This window comes from Hyaena hyaena, unplaced genomic scaffold, assembly GCF_003009895.1.
Source record: "Hyaena hyaena isolate Hyena2069 unplaced genomic scaffold, ASM300989v1 scaffold_1759, whole genome shotgun sequence".
In the NCBI taxonomy this organism is placed as follows: domain Eukaryota; kingdom Metazoa; phylum Chordata; class Mammalia; order Carnivora; family Hyaenidae; genus Hyaena; species Hyaena hyaena.
In genome coordinates this window covers 185,164-205,382 of record NW_024082398.1, presented here as the reverse complement: position 1 = coordinate 205,382, position 20,219 = coordinate 185,164, and the positions used below count along the sequence as shown (strand labels likewise).

General features: G+C 54.3%; 2 protein-coding genes across 2 annotated transcripts in view; one reads left to right on the top strand and one right to left on the bottom strand.

The window, feature by feature from the left end:
- The first annotated feature begins 559 nt into the window (after positions 1-559).
- LOC120226577 (tripartite motif-containing protein 10-like) lies at positions 560-7,593 on the top strand. Its single transcript, XM_039224754.1, has 7 exons — positions 560-1,288; positions 2,250-2,345; positions 3,098-3,328; positions 3,879-3,901; positions 4,188-4,303; positions 5,719-5,751; positions 6,073-7,593. The coding sequence occupies exons 1-7, from the start codon at positions 788-790 to the stop codon at positions 6,588-6,590; spliced, it is 1,518 nt and encodes a 505-aa protein (XP_039080685.1). The 5' UTR covers positions 560-787; the 3' UTR covers positions 6,591-7,593.
- A 3,587-nt stretch (positions 7,594-11,180) lies between these two features.
- TRIM40 (tripartite motif containing 40) overlaps positions 11,181-20,219 on the bottom strand; it is a 35,872-nt gene continuing 26,833 nt past the window's right edge. Inside the window, exon 7 of the mRNA XM_039224757.1 lies at positions 11,181-11,658. Within this exon, the coding sequence (XP_039080688.1) occupies positions 11,473-11,658 (186 nt within the window). The 3' untranslated portion in view covers positions 11,181-11,472. The remainder of the gene's footprint in view (positions 11,659-20,219) is intronic.

Here is a 20,219-nt window from a genome sequence, read left to right as displayed (position 1 = left end):
CCTGAGGTCCCAGAGCTGGGAAGCTGCAGGGCTGGGATCAGTCCGGGCCTCCTCTGCTGGCCTCTTCTCCAGGCCTCCTCCCCTGGCCTCCAGCCGGGACCTCCTCCTGAGCCCCAGGCCCAGGTAATGGCCAAACAATCACGTTTCTTCATCTGATTCCCTGCATCTGTGGAGTGTGGGATGTGTAGGCACCCTACATGAATGTTGGCTGTTGCTGTTTTTCTCTGTCTTCCCCCATGGGGGGTTCAGTGCAGCCTCCTTGGAAGCCTGTGGCAGGCCACTGGGGGCATCCCTGGGGAGGCTGCCTGGGCCACGTTCCCCTGGGCATGACCCTATCTGGGTCCCGACATGCCCTGCCTGTCAACTGCCTGGCCTGGGCCCATTGATACCTGTAATCTCCCTGGGGACAGCTTGCAGGGGCTGGGCTGGTGTCTCTGCTCTGTGACTCAGTCTCCCTCCCACCCCCAGAGGGACTATCTCTGTCAAGTTTGGGCGGCCGAGATAGCAGCCCTGACGTGTGTGTGGATGGACAGGAAGGAACACTGAACCCCAAGCTCGGGACACCAGCCCAGAGAGTAACTGGGGTCACCTCTGGAGCTGTGGGCCCTTCGTCCCCGTCTCCTCCGCTGTTTGTCCATCTGTCCTGGACAGTGTGCATCTGCTGCCTGGGACAGGGACAGAAGACCCGGCCGTGTAGGCAGATGCCTTCCTCTGGGCAACAGGTGCAGGTGACCATGAGGGTGCCGGTGCGTGTGTGAGCCGTGCCCGTGTCCGGCCGTGAGGATGAATGTGCGTCCTTAGGGCTCCCCCAGCCAAGCAGAGAAGGCGACTTGGAGGAGCCAGCGGGCACAGCAGCACCATGGCCTCGGCCGCCTCTGTGGGCAGTCTGCTGGATGAGGTCAGCTGCCCCATCTGCCAAGGCACCCTCAGGGAGCCGATCACCATCGACTGCGGCCACAACTTCTGCCGAGGCTGCCTGACCCGCTACTGTGAGGTCCCGGGCCCGGAGCCAGAGGAGGCCCTCGCATGCCCGCTCTGCAAGCAGCCCTTCCGCCCGGCGGGCTTGCGGCCCAACTGGCAGCTGGCCAGCGTGGTGGAGAACATAGAGCGCCTCAGGCTGGAGCCCATGCCGGGCCCGGACGAGGAGGACTCGTGCGGGGAGCACGGGGAGAAGATCTACTTCTTCTGCGAGGATGACGAGACGCAGCTCTGCGTGCTGTGCCGAGAGGCCTGGACGCACCGGACCCACACTGTGCGCTTCCTGGAGGACGCGGCCCGGCCCTACAGGGTAGGAGTCTGTCTCCCCAACTCTGTCAGCACACGGGCGACGCAGCTACGTGGCAAGATTGGTGTTTGTGTTTAGGCGTATTCTTTGTTGTTAACTCATGGCCAACGCGTAACAGGAGCTTGGTGAATATGCTGCGAGTGACCAAGTGACCATGACCTGAGAGTGTGTGTGTGCACACAGGGTCAGGCGGGTGTGTCAGGACCCGGGGTTTGTTTGTGAAGGAACGTGAGGTCCAGACAGGAGTGTTTGCATGTTCGTCAGTGTGCGTGGGGGTTTGGGGGAGGGCAGCCTGGCTGCGTGTCTAAATGTCTGTGGGAGTGCTCATGTCTGTGAGTAAATGAACGCTTCCACGCAGGTTGGGTAAACATACGGGGGGCACAGTTTTATCTTTCATTAAATCTGTGCTCTTTTTAGTCATTCTCACAGTGTTTCAGTAAATGTGGGTGTCTGTGTGCATTCGATGGTGAGGGTCCCCTGTGTACTTCTGAACGTACATTTACATGTGTGTACCTCGTCCTAACTCTTTTCTAGAGCAAGTAATGCTAAAAACAATTTATGGACAGTTTTCTCATCACCCAAGTTTCTTCTCTCCTCCGGAATCATATGCAGGAAATTGATTGTATTCACAAGAAAGGGTTGTTTGAATTCATTCCCCTGGAGAGAAGTGAGAAATTGGAATACTTTCAAAGAAAGGCATATCAAGCTCATGACAGATCCCACAGACAGCTTACCAGAAACAAATCGCAGTGTTTCCTAAAGACAGGAAGGGTAGGGTGGGGAAATCGAGTCACAGCCTGTGCTGACACAGGTAAAGAGGACAGCTCCGATCAAAATTCTCAGAGAGCAAGGAGAAAAAGACCCTTTAGGCAGCCAAAGCCCCTGAGGCAGGGGGTTGGATGAGATGACCCCTCTTAACAAGTCGTTATTTCTGTCTTAAATAGTTCAGGCTCTTTCTCTCCAGGAGCAGATACAGAAGTGTCTTGAGTGTCTAAGAAAAGAGAAAGAAGAGATTCAAAGAATCCAGGCAAGAGAAAACCAGAGGACCCAAGTCCTCCTGGTAGGTCCGTGTCCCCTCCCAGACCCCTCCGCCATCCCGACCCAGGTGACCTAGCACGGAGGGCTTCCAAGTCACTCTAAGTGTGAACCCTCACTCCCTCATGCAAATCTCTGGCCCAAATTTATTTTTCTGTGAGATTAAAATCATTATGACCTCATGGAATTGCCGTAAGAACCGAACAAGATTGTGTAGATAATGAGTTCAGAGCCATGGGCGGCGTGTGCACTGTGAAGGGCAGGAGGTGGGGTGCCCTATCACCTCCGCATCACCCCCCTCAGCTGTGCATATCACCTCCCATCACCCCCCTCAGCTGTGCATATCACCTCCCATCACCCGCCTCAGCTGTGCATATCACCTCCCATCACCCGCCTCAGCTGTGCATATCACCTCCCATCACCCCCCCTCAGCTGTGCATATCACCCCCCCTCACCCCCCCCTCAGCCGTGCATATCACCTCCCATCACCCCCCCTCAGCCGTGCATATCACCTCCCATCACCCCCCCCCCAGCTGTGCATATCACCTCCCATCACCCGCCTCTGTGTACACATAGAAGCCCCAGGAGATGGGGCCACAGCCGTTCAAGGGGGGAGGGATGCTGTACTGTGTAGGGACCTGGGGGTGGGGGCTCTGATTTTCCACCAAACCCCGGAGGGCATGGACCTAAGGAAGTGAAGTAAGGAAGAGAAAGGAAGCCGAGGAAGGAGAAGAAGGAGGAGAGGTGACGCCCTGGCCTCTCCTCCTGCCCCTTCAGTCGCAGGTGGCCACCAAGAGACAGAAAGTGATCTTCGAGTTTGCGTGCCTGAGCCAGTTCCTGGAGGAACAGCAGAGCGTCCTCCTGGCGCAGCTGGAGACGCTGGACGCAGACATCGTGAAGCAGCGGGACGAGTTCGACGTGCTGGCCAGGGAGGAGATCTGCCGCTTCAGCAGCCTCATCTCAGAACTGGAGGGGAAGAGCCAGAGGCCAGCGCGGGGGCTCCTGACGGTGAGCCTGGCCCCGAGTGCTCGCCCCTGAACCCTGCATCTGCACCCCTTTGCTCGCAGGCCTCTGACTGTCCGCCCCACGGCCCATCGGCAGGGAGGGCTCTGTTCTTCCTGACTCTCAGGGGGTTTGTGAGGGTCCAATAGGAAAGTGCAGCTGCACGTCGCACTTGGAAAAGCATCGAGTGCTTTCCAACATCAGGGCTCTTTCCAGGGCACCCTGTGCCGTGTCGCCCCACCAGTCAGGAAGTATTTCCCAGTCGGTTTCACTTCCGCACACAGGAGGGAGGACCTGGGGGTCCCAATGGGCGTCAGAACGGCAGCATGCTGGGGTGCCGAGAAAGCAGGAGGCCTGGGCCTCCAGCAGCGGACGGGACACTTGACTGTGTGGATGCATAAGATACAGGGCTTGGCCTCTGTGATCCCGACGCCTCATAAACTCTAAAGCTCTGTGGCTCTGGGATCGGGGGCCCTTTGCCTACCTGGGAACATGGGATTTGTCTTTCTTGGGTGTAAGGAAGGGGGATTGATCTGCTCTCCCCTCTTTCTCGTAGGACATCAGAAGTACTCTGCTCAGGTGAGTCCTGGCTGCCTTCTCCGCTGCCACTTGCACACACATACGCTGCACCACGTGTCTGCTCACTGCACCCTCACGTCAGGGCCGAAAGCCCACGCAGAAACAGTCATGCCCTTGGATGCGTGTCCACGCACAGCTGCCGAGAGCGGGCAGCGGGTCCGTCCCAGGGGAGGAAGGTCTGCCTGCGGGAACTGCATCTCCACGCCTGGTCAGCAGGCGGCCAGCTGAGTCCGGGGGCATCCCTATGGGGGATGATTCCCAAATCCCGACATTTGTTTGCCCCTAGATGTGAGACCAGGAAGTGCCGGAGACCAGAGGCTGTGTCCCCCGAGCTGGGCCAGAGGATTCGGGACTTCCCGCAGCAGGCCGCCCCACTGCAGAGGGAGGTGAAGATGTTTCTGGGTAAGGGGACCCGTGAAGCCTGGGCTCAGGGGGCGCCCTCCATGCCGCACTGCCCCGCGCTTGAGTGACATCTGGCAAGGCCGGGAGCCCCTCCTGGGCCTTGGCATCCCTTATTTGCACATCTTCATAAAACATGCTTGTCAGGGTAATGTGACATTGAGGAGAGATAACGAAGGTGAAGATTTCTAAACAGATTTAACTGATTTGAAAAATAATTAAATAAATTCGATCCATTGACATTGACCAATATAAAAAATAATGATTAACAAAACTTGTCTTCTCAATAATTTAAAAAAGAGACATTTGTAATGCATGATAAGTTTTAAAAAATTGTTTAATGTTTATTTTTAAGAGAGAGGAAGATAGAACATAAGCAGAGGAAGAGCAGAAGGAGAGGGAGACACAGAATCTGAAGCGGCTCCAGGCTCAGAGCGGTCAGCACAGAGCCCAACACGGGGCTCGAACCCACAAACTGCGAGATCATGACCTGAGATCATAACACTTAACCGGCTGAACCACCCAGGCACACCTCGCATAAGTTCTTTTATATAAAGTTTATTTATTTATTTTGAGAGAGAGACAGGGAGAGAGCAAGTGGGGGACGGGCAGAGAGGGAGAGAGAATCCCAAGCAGCTCCTCGATGTCAGCATCGTGGGCCTCGATCTTACAAACCGTGAAAGCCAGAGGATCAACCGACTGAGCCATGCAGGCGCCCCTGCATGATGAGGCTTTGACGGTAAACACTGTTAATTAATAACCATAAGCACTGTTTCTCTCCGCCCTGTGTGGCTGACCTCGCTCACTCCTCCTCCTCCCGCACAGCCGGGCACGTGGGCTGGAGACCCCTGCGGGGACTGTGCCCGCTTTCCTGGAACAGGCCGTGGTGACGAGAAAAGGTGTGAATGCTCCAGAGTGAGTCAGGCCTGCGTCTCCCTGCCCACACCCACAGGACATCAGGAGCGATGGCCCTGTCTCCGAATGGCCTGCCCAGAAGGGCCCACACTTGGTCCCTCCTGCACTCCGCCCAGTGAGCCGCAGTGAAGGGCACTTTACTCTAATCAAAGGCTGTTGCCTATTCCAGAAATTATTTCCAAGAAAATAAATAAATTAACCCCCTTATCTGCTCTTGGAGTAGACCTTTTCTGGAGCACCTTGTATGTCCTGGGCTGGGTGAGGCCCACCCAGGCCAAAGGCAGTGACCCACGACCACACCCTGGGATCCTGCTAGGAGCCCAGGTCCTCGGCCTTCAAAGTCACAATCAGGCTTTGGCAAGCGCTGCAGGGATCTGAGCCCAGGTTTAGAACCACCGGTGGTCTTTGTCCTTTCCCTCATTGGGACCGTTTCTTTATCATTAAATGTTCTGTGATTTCATGAGACTAAGGGGATCTCATCCTGTTTCGTGCTCTCTTTACAGAGAAACTCTGCTTCGAGTTGGACTATGAGCCAGGTGAGCAGCGGGGGTCAGGACGGGAGGGCATGGGGCATCTGAAATCGAAACGGGTAAGTTTGTAGGGCTCTATGCTGGGCACTGCCAGACATGAGGAGCAGGGAGAAAGGTTATATGGGATTGGGACAAGGTGTATCAGGGAAGGCTTCCTGGATGAGGGGACTGTGAGCTGGTTCTAAAAGTAACAAGTGACCCGGTGACACACACGCTGCTGTGCATGACGTGCACAGTGACACTAGCAGGTGGGAGGGAGGGCCTTCAGGTCTTCTCTGGAGGTGACGAGTGAGCTGTCGTCTCTGTCCCTCTGGGCTTTCCCCGCAGCGCTCCTGTCTCTGGACCCCCAGACCTCCCACCCGAAACTCCTGCTATCTGAGGACCACCAGCGGGCTCAGTTCTCCTACAAATGGCAGAGCTCACCAGACAACCCTGAGCGTTTCGACAGGGCCACCTGCGTCCTGGCCCGTGGTGGTTTCACGGCGGGGCGGCACACGTGGCTGGTGAAGCTGGACCTGGCCCACGGGGGCAGCTGCACAGTGGGTGTGGCGCGTGAGGATGTGCGGCGCAAGGGGGAGCTGAGGCAGCGGCCCGAGGAGGGCGTGTGGGCCGTGAGGCTGGCCTGGGGCTTCGTGTCGGCACTGGGCTCCTTCCCCACGCGGCTGGCCCTAGAGGAGCAGCCCCGGCAGGTACGGGTGTCCCTGGACTACGAGGTGGGCTGGGTGACCTTCGCCAACGCTGTCAGCCAGGAGCCCATCTACACCTACACTGCCTCCTTCACCCAGAAGGTCTTCCCCTTCTTTGGGCTCTGGGGCCGAGGCTCCAGCTTCTCCCTGAGTTCCTGAGAAGGCGTGGCCGCCTTCCTCCAAGTCCAGGCTCACCTGGGGGAACAGAAATGCGATGGGCTGAGGACTTGGCAAGGACCGAGGGGGTCCCTGCAGTCTGCTGGTCCAGCTCCTTCCAGGACCCCCAGCGGATGCCCGTGCATGGGGGGCGCGGACCCTGGCGAACCCCAGGTCTGGAGCCACAAGACCAGGCACTAGACCACCCTGAGACTGACCAGCTGTGTGATCTCAGGCAGGGCACGTGTCTTCATCACATCTTCTCTCCAAAACTCGAACCCTCCAGAATCATTTCCTATGTGCTGACCGTGAACCAGGAAAAACTTCAGTATCTGAAGGAACTCATGCCCCAGGCAGAGATCATGGCAGCGAGGTTGACGGAGGCTGGGGTGGGGCCGCCCTGGCCATTGGGGAGCTCAGAGGACAGGCCCGACCCCCCAGGAGGGCTCTCTGGAAAGGCCAGCTCTGAGAGATGAGTGTGCTCGGTGAGGAAAGGAAGGATGGCTGACTGCTGGCCAATCTGGGCCACGATCCTCCTGAGACTCTGACACCACTGAGACCTCCCTCACCTGGGGGGTGCTCTTCTGCCTGAGACCAGGTGTGGGCCATGCTGGGAGGTGAGGCCGTAACCCACAGACCCAATTTTCCCCTACAGAGAATCTTACTCCGTTCTGCTGATCTCCACCTGGGGTCTGGAAAGTGTGGGCAGGGGTGGAGGCTGAGATGCAGGGGTGCAGAATCGCAGGCGGGGGGTGGGCTGGATGACCCTCACCAGAGCTGATGTGGCTCCAGACATCAGGGAGAGAGGAGGGAGCCAGGCTCGGAGAAGGGCATGGGGAGGGCACCAGGAGAGACCCGGCTGCGTGGGGCCGCGTGGCGCCGCGTGGTACGGGGGTGCCATCCGGTGTGGTTCTGGGATGGGGACAAGCACTAGAACGTGGAGAAGGGCTTCAGTCGCCCGGGCGGAATGTTAGCTCCTGTGTGCAATAAAAGCATTGTCCTCACACATTTTAGTCATTGTCTTTCTTCCTGCTTGGACACAGCCCTCACCACAACCTCTTCAGTATTCTCTGTGTTCGCTCTGCTTCCACACAGACTACATGTGGGGCCACCTCCCCGCTGGTGCCCAGGCCGGCAGGTGAAAGAGGTGAGGGTACCAGGAGCAGGAACTGCCAGGGGCTGATTACTACCTCTGGGCACGTTCACAGTGTCTATAAGTTGTGTTTCATACAAAACGTTGTATATTCAAAACAACAGACACATAACAGGTCTCTGTATGATGATACGCACCCAAAGCCCCGAAAGCTGGGGTTCCACCAAAAGGCGGATTGTGTTCTTCTGTTTGAGTGGTGTTAGGGGGGTCTAGCCCCCAGGGCCCCCACCTGTGGGGGGACCTAAGCACATTACGGCCGTCCCCTAACTTTGGCCACTCCATGAGGCACGTCCCCTTCCTGTCCCGTCCTGAAGGGAAGGAAGCCGTGCACTGGTGAGTTTGGGTTGTGTGCACCTCAGAGATGGTGTAGCCAGGGTCTAATCCACATCTGACCAATGGGTCCTAACCACCCATTGTCCGAAGACAGGCGTGGTGGGTCCTGGTGAACAAGTCATTGCAGCCAAACTCCGCATGACTGTGACTCAGCGTGTGTTTCTCACACTGAGAAGCACAACCACTAGTGCATGAAAACACTCATGTTGACCATCCACCCCTCACCCCTGCTGGCGTGATTTCCTTTGATGTTTACCCGACCTGGAGTGTGGTGTCCGTGCAGGGGAAGAGGGTAGATCCTGAAACACGGTGACTTGATGAAGTTCTGTGCTCTGCTAAGGGCTGAGGCTCCCCATCGCCCCCTGCAGGACCCCCGCAGGGCTGCACCTGAGTCCTCACAGCTGGCACAGTGGCAGCTCTTTCCATTACCAAGAACGTAGGCTCTCTCAACTTAGCTCAAAATACTAGGAAAACAGACATGCAAATAAGGAAAATGGGATTTTCCTCCCCAGGCCTCATGGGAAGCTGTGGCCAGGACGCTGAGGGCGCCAAACCAGGCCTCAGAGCAAGGAATAGAGATTTTAAAATGCTAATAATAACAGCAGATGCACACAGCCCTCCTCCTGGCCAGTCACCGTACTGAGTATTTATATGCTGACTCTCACCACAGCGCTGTGGGGTGGGCTGACAACTGTCCTAAAGGAGCAGGTGGCGAAGGGCACGTGGGCGCATTGCAGGGCGCACACTAGGCTCAGGTGGCTTGGCTCCACGCCCCCGCTCACAGACTCGCGTCTGTGTGTCCAGAACTGACGGAAGAGGACCTGAGGCCCAGAGACAAGGTGGCCCTGGGGCCACTCAGCAGGACGGGTCGTGGACACCTGCTCCAATACGCGGCTGCGTGCCACTCTGGCTCCTTCCACTGTAGCTCTTCCTGCAGCCTGGCGACATGTTCCCTGGGGACCCATTCTGATCCCCAGAAGAACCTGGTGTTCAGTGATTACTGTCCCTCCCCTCACAGGCGGGCCTGGCTGGGCGTCGGCTGGGCGGGCGGGAAGGGGACGGAGAGCTGGGCAGGCTCCTGCAGGCGCAGAGACCCTGAGGCTGCCGCCTCCTCCCGGCCCCGGCAGCCCACCTGTGGACAATTCTGTGTGACATTAGTCCCAACCAGGATGCAGGCATTCTCACCGTCACCTCCAGGGCTGCTCTTGGCCAACGTCCTATTGCCTGATTCCAGGTCTCCTGTTCCTCTGACACCTACAGCTCCCTGCCAGGTCACCGTCCCCTCCCTTTTCGGAACATCCACACAGAGGCCTCCTTAGGCCCCTGCCCCAGGTCCCCCAGTCCACGTGGCACGAGAGTCAGAGTGGTTCTCCTTAAATGCCCCATGCTGCTCCCAACACAACCATCTGAGACCGCTTGTGTCCCGGTGCGACCCTTCCAGCTCTGCCCTCCCTGACTCCTAAAAATTCCAGAGTAACCAGGCCAGACTTCTTGCACTGCTACAAATGTACGGTGGCTGTTCCCTACCTTACGCTTCCCTTCTTGGAGCCATCCTGCCTGATGCTCACCTTTCTTTCCCACTATCCAGTCCCCACATCCCCCTCGAGCCAACCCAGGACCCAGCCTCACTCCGCCTCGCTCGGAAGCCCCTGTGCGCTTAGTAGGCTTCTTCTGTGGGTGTTTGTCCTGGCTCCGCAGCCAGACCACAGGCTTCTGGATGGAGCAGCAGAACAAGAGGCGGCGTTAACACATCTGGATGTTTACAGTTAGGCACAGACGCCCAGCAGGTATGATGACACCGACTTCTTACAACTATCCCCCAGGTACCGCTGCCCCCTTTCGGCTCCAAGCGACTAAAGACCTTCTCAAGGGCTGCAGAGCTGTTTGAGGTCAGGATAGGACTTGAACTCAGCTCCAAACTCTTCCCACACTACAGCAAGCGCCACCTCCTCGTGGCCACGTGTTGTTCTTGGCCTCCTTCAGTGCCGAGACGGTCCTGCCCACGTCAGCAAGGACTCGATAGACATGGGTTACAGGCTCTTTCTGCTGTATGTGGAGCACCAAGGAGGGCCTTGTGCTTCCTGCAAACTCATCCATGCATCCACTCAGCAAAACTTGCTGGACACCAGCTGCGAGCCAGGCGCTGACCTTGACACTGGGGACACAGACGACTGGCATCACTCACTCCAAATAATTGAACTACAAATGTATTATCCACTGTTCTGTAAAAGCCACCACAGGTTTGGGGTCTTAAAACAGTATCACAGCTTTGTGGGTCAGAAATGTCAGCATAGCTGGGCGGGGTCCTGTGCTCAGGGTCTGATGAGAGAGGATGTGGTCCAGGGCCAGCCGGGCTGTGTTCTCATCCAGGGGCTCAGTTTCCAAGTGCATTCCGACTGTTGGCAGAGTACATGTTCTCACAGCAATGAGACCTGCTGACTGAAAGCCAGAGGCTGCCTGCCAGTCCTTGTCACAGGCTGCTTCCTTCATCAGCCTGGCCGGGGGTCCTGGAGTGGGTCTGCCACGAAGATAATGAGTAGGTGCCAGGTGACTGGTGCAGACCTGCCAGCCCCATGTGCATAGGTGGCTTCACCCACCGTGAACTCAGGTGGGCGAAATCATGAGAGGTGGGTACTGCCACCCATTCACAGGGGAGATGGAGACCCTGGAGCCAGCTGTGCAGGGGCAGCTGTGACAATGAGCATGAGGGTGGTGCAGGAAGGAGGCTGACTACCATCCCCGGGTCAGAGGGTCTGGCATCAGGTCACAGCTGTGGGGACGAGGAAAGGGGGTCCTATTCAGGAGATGGGAGGGGACATGCTGGGCAGACCCAGTGGAGGGTGGACAGGCTGGAGTAAGAAGAGTCTGTGACGAGGTGGCCCAGGGCCAAGCAGGTCAGAGCCACTGGGGTTGGCTAGAGAAGGGGGGCCAATTCTTTCCTCTAACTTGGGGGAAGTGGCCTTGAGTTTCCGTGGGGTGCTCCTAGAAACAAGGAAATCCTTCAGTACATCCTGTCAAACCTTCCGCAGGCCAAATGGCATGAAGGTGCAGGAGCCAAGGGAGCAGCGACCCCCTAGAACTCAGGGGAGTCTGTGCGCAGCTCTATGCTTGCGAGGGTTCACGTGGGACCCAGGCAGCTCCTAGCTGTCCGGAAGGTCGCCAGCATCCGAGTAGACAGAGGAGGACAGTGAGACACAGTTGGCTCTCAGAGGTTGCGGCCCTCCACGTCCCCTCCCTAGCCTGTTGCTGGATGCCACCCTGGGGGCACCCCCAGAATAGAGCACATGCACCTGTCCCCGGCAGCCTGCTCTGCTGCAGCAGCACCCTGCACTTGGTCGAGCCACCACTGCAGGAGGCGGGGGAGCCCGTCCCTCTCACACTACCTCGGGGTCCGCACCTTCAGTGTGTTGGCGCCCAGCCCCTTGCGGTCTTCTCCAGATCTGTGACCAGGCTGCAGAGCTGCGTCAGTGCCCGGGACATGTCCGGGATTCTGGCCACCTGTGCTGGCACGTCCTCCAGCTGCTCTGGCTGCTGCTGGGTCTCCGGCTCAGCCCCCAGCCTATAGGTCCCACTGTCACCCAGAAGCTGCAGAAAAGGGGGCTCCCTGAGACTCAGTGGTCAGATGGTCCCCTCCTCACCCTTCAGCCTCTGAATATTCCTTTCAGTCCCATTTCCCGTGTGGCATCGTGTCCGTGATGCAGGGATACCTCCCTGTCCACCTCATGCTCGTGAACACGCACAGATGCACATCACACACAGTGGGCACACACCCCTGCTCAGCTGGGCTCCCCCACTGCTGCTTGGTGCCCCCAGGCCACGGGGTGAGTGAGGAGAGACCCCACATTGAAGTGAGCAAGAGGGACAGAGACAAGGCCTAGGGTTTGTGCAGTGGTTTTCCACTATAAGCTGCATGTCTCTCAATCTTCACCACACTGGGTGCAACAGGATGGCCTCCATCTCATATCAACACCACAGGAGGGTCAGAGGGCGCGATGTGACACAAGTCCATACCACACGAGGGTCAGAGGGCGCGATGTGACACAAGTCCATACCACACGAGGGTCAGCGGGCGCGATGTGATGCAAGTTGACACCACACAAGGGTCAGTGGGCGCGATGTGACGCAAGTTGACACCACACAAGGGTCAGCGGGCGCGATGTGACGCAAGTCTCACAGCCAGCAAACCCGGGCCAACACCCCTCCCAACACACGCATCAGGCTGCTCCAGAGAAACACAGGAGCCAGAACAGGGAGCCAGGCCCCCTCCCCAGGACTCTTTAGAGGCAGCCCTTTCCAAGCCTCAGTGAAACTCGCCTGCACTGCACAAAGTCTCTCCTCCTCCTGCGCCCTGAGCCAACCAACGCCCCCATGTCTTTTCTTCTTTTCTGAACTTTCTGCTGCTGTAGTGAAGCCACCTCTAGAGAGATGTATGTGCCTGTGTGTCAGCCCCAGGGTGAGGGGCACTCTCTGGGACACACATGGGGACCTTGATCCCTGGATGAAGCTGAAGTAAAGTTCCGCCCAAAACCAGAGTCCTGAAAACACCATGCCTGGGGTGAGGGCGCCAGAGCTCACTGAGTGGAGGACGTGGGGAAAAGCAATGGGTAATTTTTAAAATTCTTTACTACACAAAAACAACATAGTAACAGAACCTTTTCCTCTTGACTTCAGGATGTGTTTCTCCCAACATCTAAATGGCATGTGTTAATCCCTGAGACTCCCCACACCAGGGAAGCCACTCTAGAGGGACTGACTTAGCAGATGTGAAGCCTCTGGTGCCACGTCCCCACCCTGTCCTGGTGACGGTGGACAACAGCCTCTGTGGGATGCAAACCCGCAGCCCAAGGAGGCTCAGCCTCTGTCTAAATCCTAAATCAGTGTCTCGGTGGGTCCCTGTGTCCCTGAAGCTAGGGACATAGTTAATGATTTCAGTTTCTAAAAAAGTTTGCTTCCAGGTTTTTTGATAAACAAAAATGAACAAATCTGGTATTGATACTGACATAGGTCTTTAACAAGTTAAAGGCATGGGTGGAACGAAAATGTGTGGGTGTTGACACAGGGCTCTGGAAATATGCTTCTCATAACCTCTTGTTACATTGGTTACAGAAGGCACAGAAGACCCACAAAGCCGTGGTGGTAACGCTGTACGGTGCTGGGACAAGATCACACAAAAAATGGGAGAGGGCAGAGCTCACGGACAGACCCATCTTTACAAAGGAGGTTAAAAATAGGACATAAATCAGTGAGAGAAGGGACAGAATCTAGACAAGACCATGTTGTGAAAAATGACTTCCAACAATAGAGAAAAATCCAGCCAGTTCCTTCCTGGAGCCATATATGAAGGTAGAGTCGAGCTGGATTAAAGACCCAAGTGTAAGGTGAAGCTATTATGTTAGTAAAAAAATAATGTTAGAGAGTAAACTGTGGCCTGTGGGTAGGGAAAAACATCTGAAAATGGACCCCCAAAAGCACGGGAATCATCTTATTACATCAGCATTCGACACTGCGGGCCAGGGACAGCAGCGGGGACAGAGCTCACTGGGAAATGCCAGCTGAGATGATGCCCACACGGCTGGAACTGAAGAGACTCAGGTGTGGAATATGAGAAGGGAAGCCTACAGGTCAGGAAGGAGGCAGGAGCCCGAGGGAAAGTTTGCAAAGGACACGAATAGGGTAGGCACAGAGGAGCACAGGGAAATGCCTAGTGCGTGTGAACCAACGTGCAGACTCACCAGTGATTAGACAGAGGGGAGCGAACAACAAGACCAACAAAGGTCAGACAACCGAATAACGCTGGGCGTGGGGACACGTCCCTGAAGCACAGACCAACGGCAGGCTGGGCACAGCTGTGCTGGCGAAGGCACGGCTCCTGCACACACCTTCCTCTGTGATCCAGGGGCCGGTTTCTGAGTAGATGTCCCAGGAGTTCCTAGGCTCACAGCAGCATCACTGCGGTACCAGGGAGCTGGGCTCATGTCCAGCCCACCCTTGGGAATGGGGGAGGGCAAGGTGGCAGCTGCCTGTGGCCACGGGGACTATGTGACACGCAGAGCGTGGGCTGACCCCTAAAACGTGCAGAGTGGAAACACAAGAGATAGGTGAGCCTACAGCGGTGTTTTGTTATTAAGCACGCTGCGCAGAAGTACGTTTTTCCAAGCCACCTACAAATAAAAATCCAGCAAAGACTTTAAAGAGTTGCCATGGGAGGTGGGGGGACAGTAATTAAGCAGAAAAACAAGTAAAACAAGAAGGCAGTTGTGGGCCGGAGATAAGGGTGTGCTGCTAACTGAAAGTGTGGGCTTCATTTACCAGATCCTCCCACCGAGGTCAGAAAAATAGATTTTAGATTTTTTTTGTTGCTGTCTCCTGTTTATGAGGAATGTCTTTTATCTTTATTGTTTTTTGCCTCATTTCTTCTTGTAAACCCTCAAAACGCGTTGCTTTGGTGAAAAAGGGATGTGCAGGTGGGAGCTGGAGTTCAGAGGTGGCTTTGGCCCTGAGTCTGTGGGTAGAATCGAGATTAAGGGCCAGAGGTCAGCAGAGACGTAAAGGCAAGCAGACAGAAAATGTCAATGGGCAGAGGTGATAGGGATGTCACTGGGTGTCACCTGCAAACGGCAGAGCGGAGCTGAGGTGGACAGGGAGGGGTCATTGTGAATGGAAAGCTCCAACAATCCGACAGACCTTATCCTGGCCACCCTCACAACCCACCTTCCGGGGTTCCGTCCCCAGACGCTCTTTCGAAACCTCTCCATCTAATGTCACCAGCTGCCCGGGAGTGAGGACCCATTCCCAGACCTCCCTGCTCATGGAGGTGACTGTCCCATGTCCCACTCTGTTGCTTCCACACACCCATCCCCCAGCACTGCCCGTCTGCTGCTTCTCTTTCCTGAGAAAGGAGGCTTTCCCAGGTGGTTTTCCTAAGCCTTCTCTATCTCCAAACTATGCGCTCAATTTTCATCCTAATTCCCAAACCAGACTTTTCCTGAACAGTCAACCCCATGTCTCCAGCCAAGAGCTAAGTCTCTCCTGCCTCATCGGGGGCTCAGAGTCAGACAGGCCACCGCCCTGACGGCTATGCAGTGCGATCTCTGTATTTCTGTCACTGGACTCGTCATCTCTACCATCGCCCCTGATACCTCAGTCCCATTCCATCTTGACCTGTGTTATCCTCTCTTTCAAAGGGTCTCTCATTACCAAAGGTAAACCCAAGCTCCTAACCCCGCCTCCAGGCTCTCGGGACCTGCCTCCCCATGTCCATTCCCAGCGCCTCCCCACCAACCACAGGAGCTGCACGCTGCCTGAACTCACCCCTGTGGCCTCAACCTCACCTTCCCTCCACCAGGAGCACTATCTGCCCTTCCCTGTTAGAATCGCATCTGTCCCCAAGGTCCAGGTCAAAAAGCCACAGTCTCACCTCCTGGTGCACTTTAAATTTAATAAAGAGTCTGATGTCACCTACAAACATTGTGTGAATGAAAACAGGAAGCAAAGATAGTAATAAAGATAAATGTATAAATAATAAAAGATAATATAGATCTACCATTTACAACATTCACATGAGTATAAAGTCCTCTCTTTTTTTAAAATGGAACCATCCAATTTTTACATTAAAATAATATTTAAGTGATGAATCACTAGGTTCTGCTCCGGAAATCAATACTACGCTCTACTTAACTTACTTAAAAATAAGTAAATAAATTTAAAAAGGAAAAAGAAATATTTGGTGGGTGAATGTCACATGAATACGCACTTATTATAATCAAAACTCAAAACTGAAGGCACCTGGGTGGCTCAGTCAGTTAAGTGTCCAACTCTTGATTTCAGCTCAGGTAATGATCTTACTGTTTGTGAGTTCAAACCCCATGTTGGGCTCTGCACCGACAGCATAGAACCTGCTTGGGGTTCTCTCTCCCTCTGCTCCTCCCCACTCACTCACTCACTCTCAGAATAAATAAACTTTAAAAAATCAAAATTGTACAAACTTTTGCTTTCTGAGATATTCCTCAGAGAGAAAAGAGCACCTCAGGAATCTGCCTGTGCCATCAATGACCCCACACCCACTGCGTCAGCATCTCTGGCAGCTGGTCTTTCTCCCACATGACCTGGTTCCCAGGGCTGTGTGGCCGCCACGATGACAGAGGGCGATCACTCACCAGATCTTCCCCCTCCTCTCAGAGCATCTCCATCAGCACTCCTCCTAAACATGCTCATCTCTCCTCCCCAGACCTCTGGCCTAGTCCTCCTCCCGACCAGCTCCCGTAGCTGGACCTCAGTTTCTCCTGCTGCAACCTCAGGCCCCTTCTCAGGCCAGCAGGCGGATGGTGCCAGTTACGGACGCGCCCGTGCCAGTAACACAGGGGGTGGTGACGGGGCCACGGCTGGCCAATGACTATCAGAGCAGCTCAGGGTGAGGGACCTTGGCTGGCGACAGTGAGGAGGACGGTCTTGGCACTTTCGACGTCAACACACCACCACCCGAGAACCACCACCTGATTCGTTGCCGTGTCACTTGTACGACCTCCCCTGGCTCTGGCCCCCTCTTAGCCTGGGGCGGGGGGGTGGTTTGCCTTCCCTTTTCCACACGGAGTCCAGTGCCAGGGACTTCTTCCGAAAGTCTCCAACTAAACCCTGAGCTCGAACCCCACTGCCCCCGTGTCCCCAGCCTGCACTCACACCAATGGCTCCGATGTGTTAGGCCCTCTCTGCGGGCTCCCAGGCTCCTCTGCCCATGACAGGAGACCCGGTTCCCCTAGAGCAGGGACGTGTGGCTTGGTGGACGTGGGAGGTGTCCACTCCGCTGCCTGCACCTCACTCAGGCCTGTAACCTCCTTGGGCACCAGGGCCACCCTCCTGGTCTCCTTACTGAGTTTACATTCCTGTGCACCCTCAGATGTACCACCCCTACCCCAAATTCAATGTACCTTCTAAATCATCCTCACCTGGGCTACCTGTAGCCCCCCCCCCCCAGAACAGGCAGCGGAGGGTCCCGCAGCTGGATTCAGCCTCTGACTCTCCGTGGGCCATGGTGGCACTGTCCCCCCCACAGGACACAGCCCCCTAAGCCTCTCTGGAGCAGAGAACGTGGCCAGGATCCAGGAGCACTGGGACATTTCTTTTTTAAAAAGATAGCTTTACCTTATTTTATTTTAGTTTTCCTTCACTAAACCAGAGAGGGAGGCAAAGCAGAAGGGGCTCTTAAATCCAGAGAACAAGCTGAGGGTTGCTGGAGGGAGGTGGGGGATGGGTAAAATAAGTGGAGGGGATTAGAGAGGACGGGTATCATGAGCACTGAGTGATGTATGCAATCGTGCCATCACTGTATCATAAACCTGCAACTAATATAAACACTGTGCTAACTACAGTGGAGTTTAAATAAAAAACTTAACAAAATAAAGAAACAAATTAAATTAAAAGGATACCTTTAAAACTGGCATTGTAAGGGGGTCTGAGTGGCTCAGTCGGTTGGGCGTCAGACTCTTGAGTTTGGCTAAGGTCATGATCTCACAGTTCATGAGATGGAGCCCCACATTGGGCTCTGCACTGACAGCAAGGAGCCTGCTGGGATTCTCTCTCTCCTTCTCTGTCTGCTCCTTACCTGCTCTCTCTCTCTCAAAATAAATACTTTTAAATATCTTATAAAACCACCATTGTAATTCCTCAGTGTAAGAAGTTCCTGGCTAAGGAAAGTTAGCTCTAAAACGTGTAGGTCTGGGGCTCCTGGGTGGCTCCTGACTTCAGCTGAGTTCGAGCCCCACGTCAGTCTCTGTGCTGACAGCTCAGAGCGTGGAGACTGTTTGAGATTCTGTGTCTCCCTCTCTCTCTGCCCCTTCCCTACCTGTGCTCTGTATCTCTGTCTCTCAAAAATAAATAAACATTAAAATTTTTTTTAAATAAAACGTGTGGGTTTGGGAAGGGTAGGGGCCGATACCGAAAGAGGAAGAGGGATCTAGCTCAGGCAGGTACCCACAGTGCAGCCAGAGGCAGGGGCCAGGGAAGAAAGCTTGCCCGGGAACTACCCTATGGCAGCAATAGTCAAACAATTTTTAGGAACAGAATGTCTAACATTGAGCCATAAGTTATCTGCTCTTATGGAATTATGGAAAACAAGATCAGGAGAGGCAGGGCCCAGACGTGAGAGTGAGGAGGCGTGACGACATGGGAGCTGCCCATGAAAGCAGCAGTTTGCAGCTGGGGCCCCTGGATCTTTCCTGATACTGGAGGGAAGTACCTGCAATGTATCCAGTCTGTCAACTGCCCCTGAGAAACCGCGGATGGACGTGGAGCACAGAGGTTGTAGGAAGGGCCGAGTCCACCCCAAGTGACACGTGTGAGTAATTGCCTGCACTTGGTTGGACGCACCTGTTTCAACAAAAGTCTAGGGCTCCACGACCAGCCACCTCCCATAATGGGGATTCCGTAATTTGTGAATTCCAGACTCACTGGGGCTTGGGGAAGAATCAAAAGGAGTGAGCAAAGGCAGAGGGTGCTGTTCCCTGAGGCGAGAGTGGGGGTCAGCAGAGAGGGCGTCCGGGTGGGTCTGCAGTAAGCAGGTAGACACAAGTGGGGCGGGCAAGGAGGACAGCCCACGATGTTCCTCCCAGGCACTGGCCTTTTCCAAGCCCCTGCGATGATCACACTCTTCTGTAAAATTTGCAGAAATAATACATTTGAACCACAGTTAAGATCGCGGCCTCCTTCCACTTCATTGTCCCTCTGTCACATTTTCCTTTCTATCAGATGGCATTTAGGGGAGAGACCGAGTAGGGCTCACATTGTTTGGCTCTACTGGGATACGGGGCTCAGAAGTTGGTGCGAGGAGTCTCCATGCAGGAATGGCTTCCAGGAGCACGTCCACCACCCACTGCGACAACTCACCAGGGACTAGAGTGCAGGGTCAACAGACGCTTCCTGCTAACAACACGTCATGTGATACAAGGCACCAGAAATCTGTGCACAGTGGAGCCAGCAAAACTTCCCAGCTCCAGACACAGAGAATTGTAAGTAAAGGGTTCAGGACCATCAATGTCCAGCCAAAATGGAAGTTCTCTCCTTCAGGAATGTATTTAACAGTGCAACTTTATTTATATTTGTATAATTATATACAATTGTCTACAGCATAAAATGAAATATTTCACATATTTCTGTATGAAATCAACAAGTTATTCTGACATCAAAAAGTGAATTGAAACAAAAAATGTTTTCGAATCAAACTAAAATCAACAATTGAGAAGAGATAAATTTTAAATAGAAGATGAGATTCTTGATAATCAATTGAAGAAACAGAATAAACCTAAAAATTCATTGAAACTCTATAAAAATTTCCTGTTGGTTTCACATGAAATACGGGCATCTACAAAGAACTTACAACTTATAATACATGTTCACAACAAGGTATTAAAGACAAACAGATCAGTGACCTTTAGCAAATTAAAGAGTAATATTTAAGGTTAGTCACTGCCCAGGAGAACTTGAAAGGCCGTGAAATCGTAGAGCTCACTAAGAAACTCTTACCAGAAATTTTCACAAAATGATACTGAAATTTCACATTACCAATAATCCCCATAAAACTGAAATTAACCTTCTAAACTTCCATTTAAAAACTTTGTGTTAACCATGCTAGAGGAAACACCAAATTATTCATTTTCATCAGAGAAAATGTATTACAAAATTGTTGTTAAATAAAGATGGAATCAAAAGGTATAGAGGTAACAATATAGAGAAAATACAGGGGTGGCAGGCAGTTACAAATGTTTCTGTGGATGTTTTGATGTTTGTGGTCAGCTTTTTAATATTTGTAATTTGTTGTCATTGCAAGTAAATACGCACTTTTGCTCCTAATTGTATATTATCTCATGTTTGGATCATTTTTCTTGAAAAGGCCCAACGATGAGTCAGCTTCCAGACCCACAAACCTGGGGCGCCCCCCACCCCCGCGACGGACCAGAGATGATGAGTGTCACGCAGCCGGCACCACGGACTCGGACTCGAGGCCATAACGCAGAACTGAGAGCAGGGGCCCGCAGCCGGGCAGGTGCTCAGTGGGGGCGCAGCGGCAGGTGCTCAGTGGGGGCGCAGCGGCAGGTGCTCAGTGGGAGCACAGCGGCAGGTGCTCAGTGGGGGCGCAGCGGCAGGTGCTCAGTGGG

Coding starts and splice junctions, on each gene's coding strand:
- LOC120226577 (XM_039224754.1), top strand. CDS start 788: ATGTGCGTCCTTAGGGCTCCCCCAGCCAAGCAGAGAAGGCGACTTGGA. Junction 2,346..3,097: donor AGAGGACCCAAGTCCTCCTG/GTAGGTCCGTGT, acceptor CTGCCCCTTCAG/TCGCAGGTGGCCACCAAGAG. Junction 5,752..6,072: donor CGAGTTGGACTATGAGCCAG/GTGAGCAGCGGG, acceptor CTTTCCCCGCAG/CGCTCCTGTCTCTGGACCCC.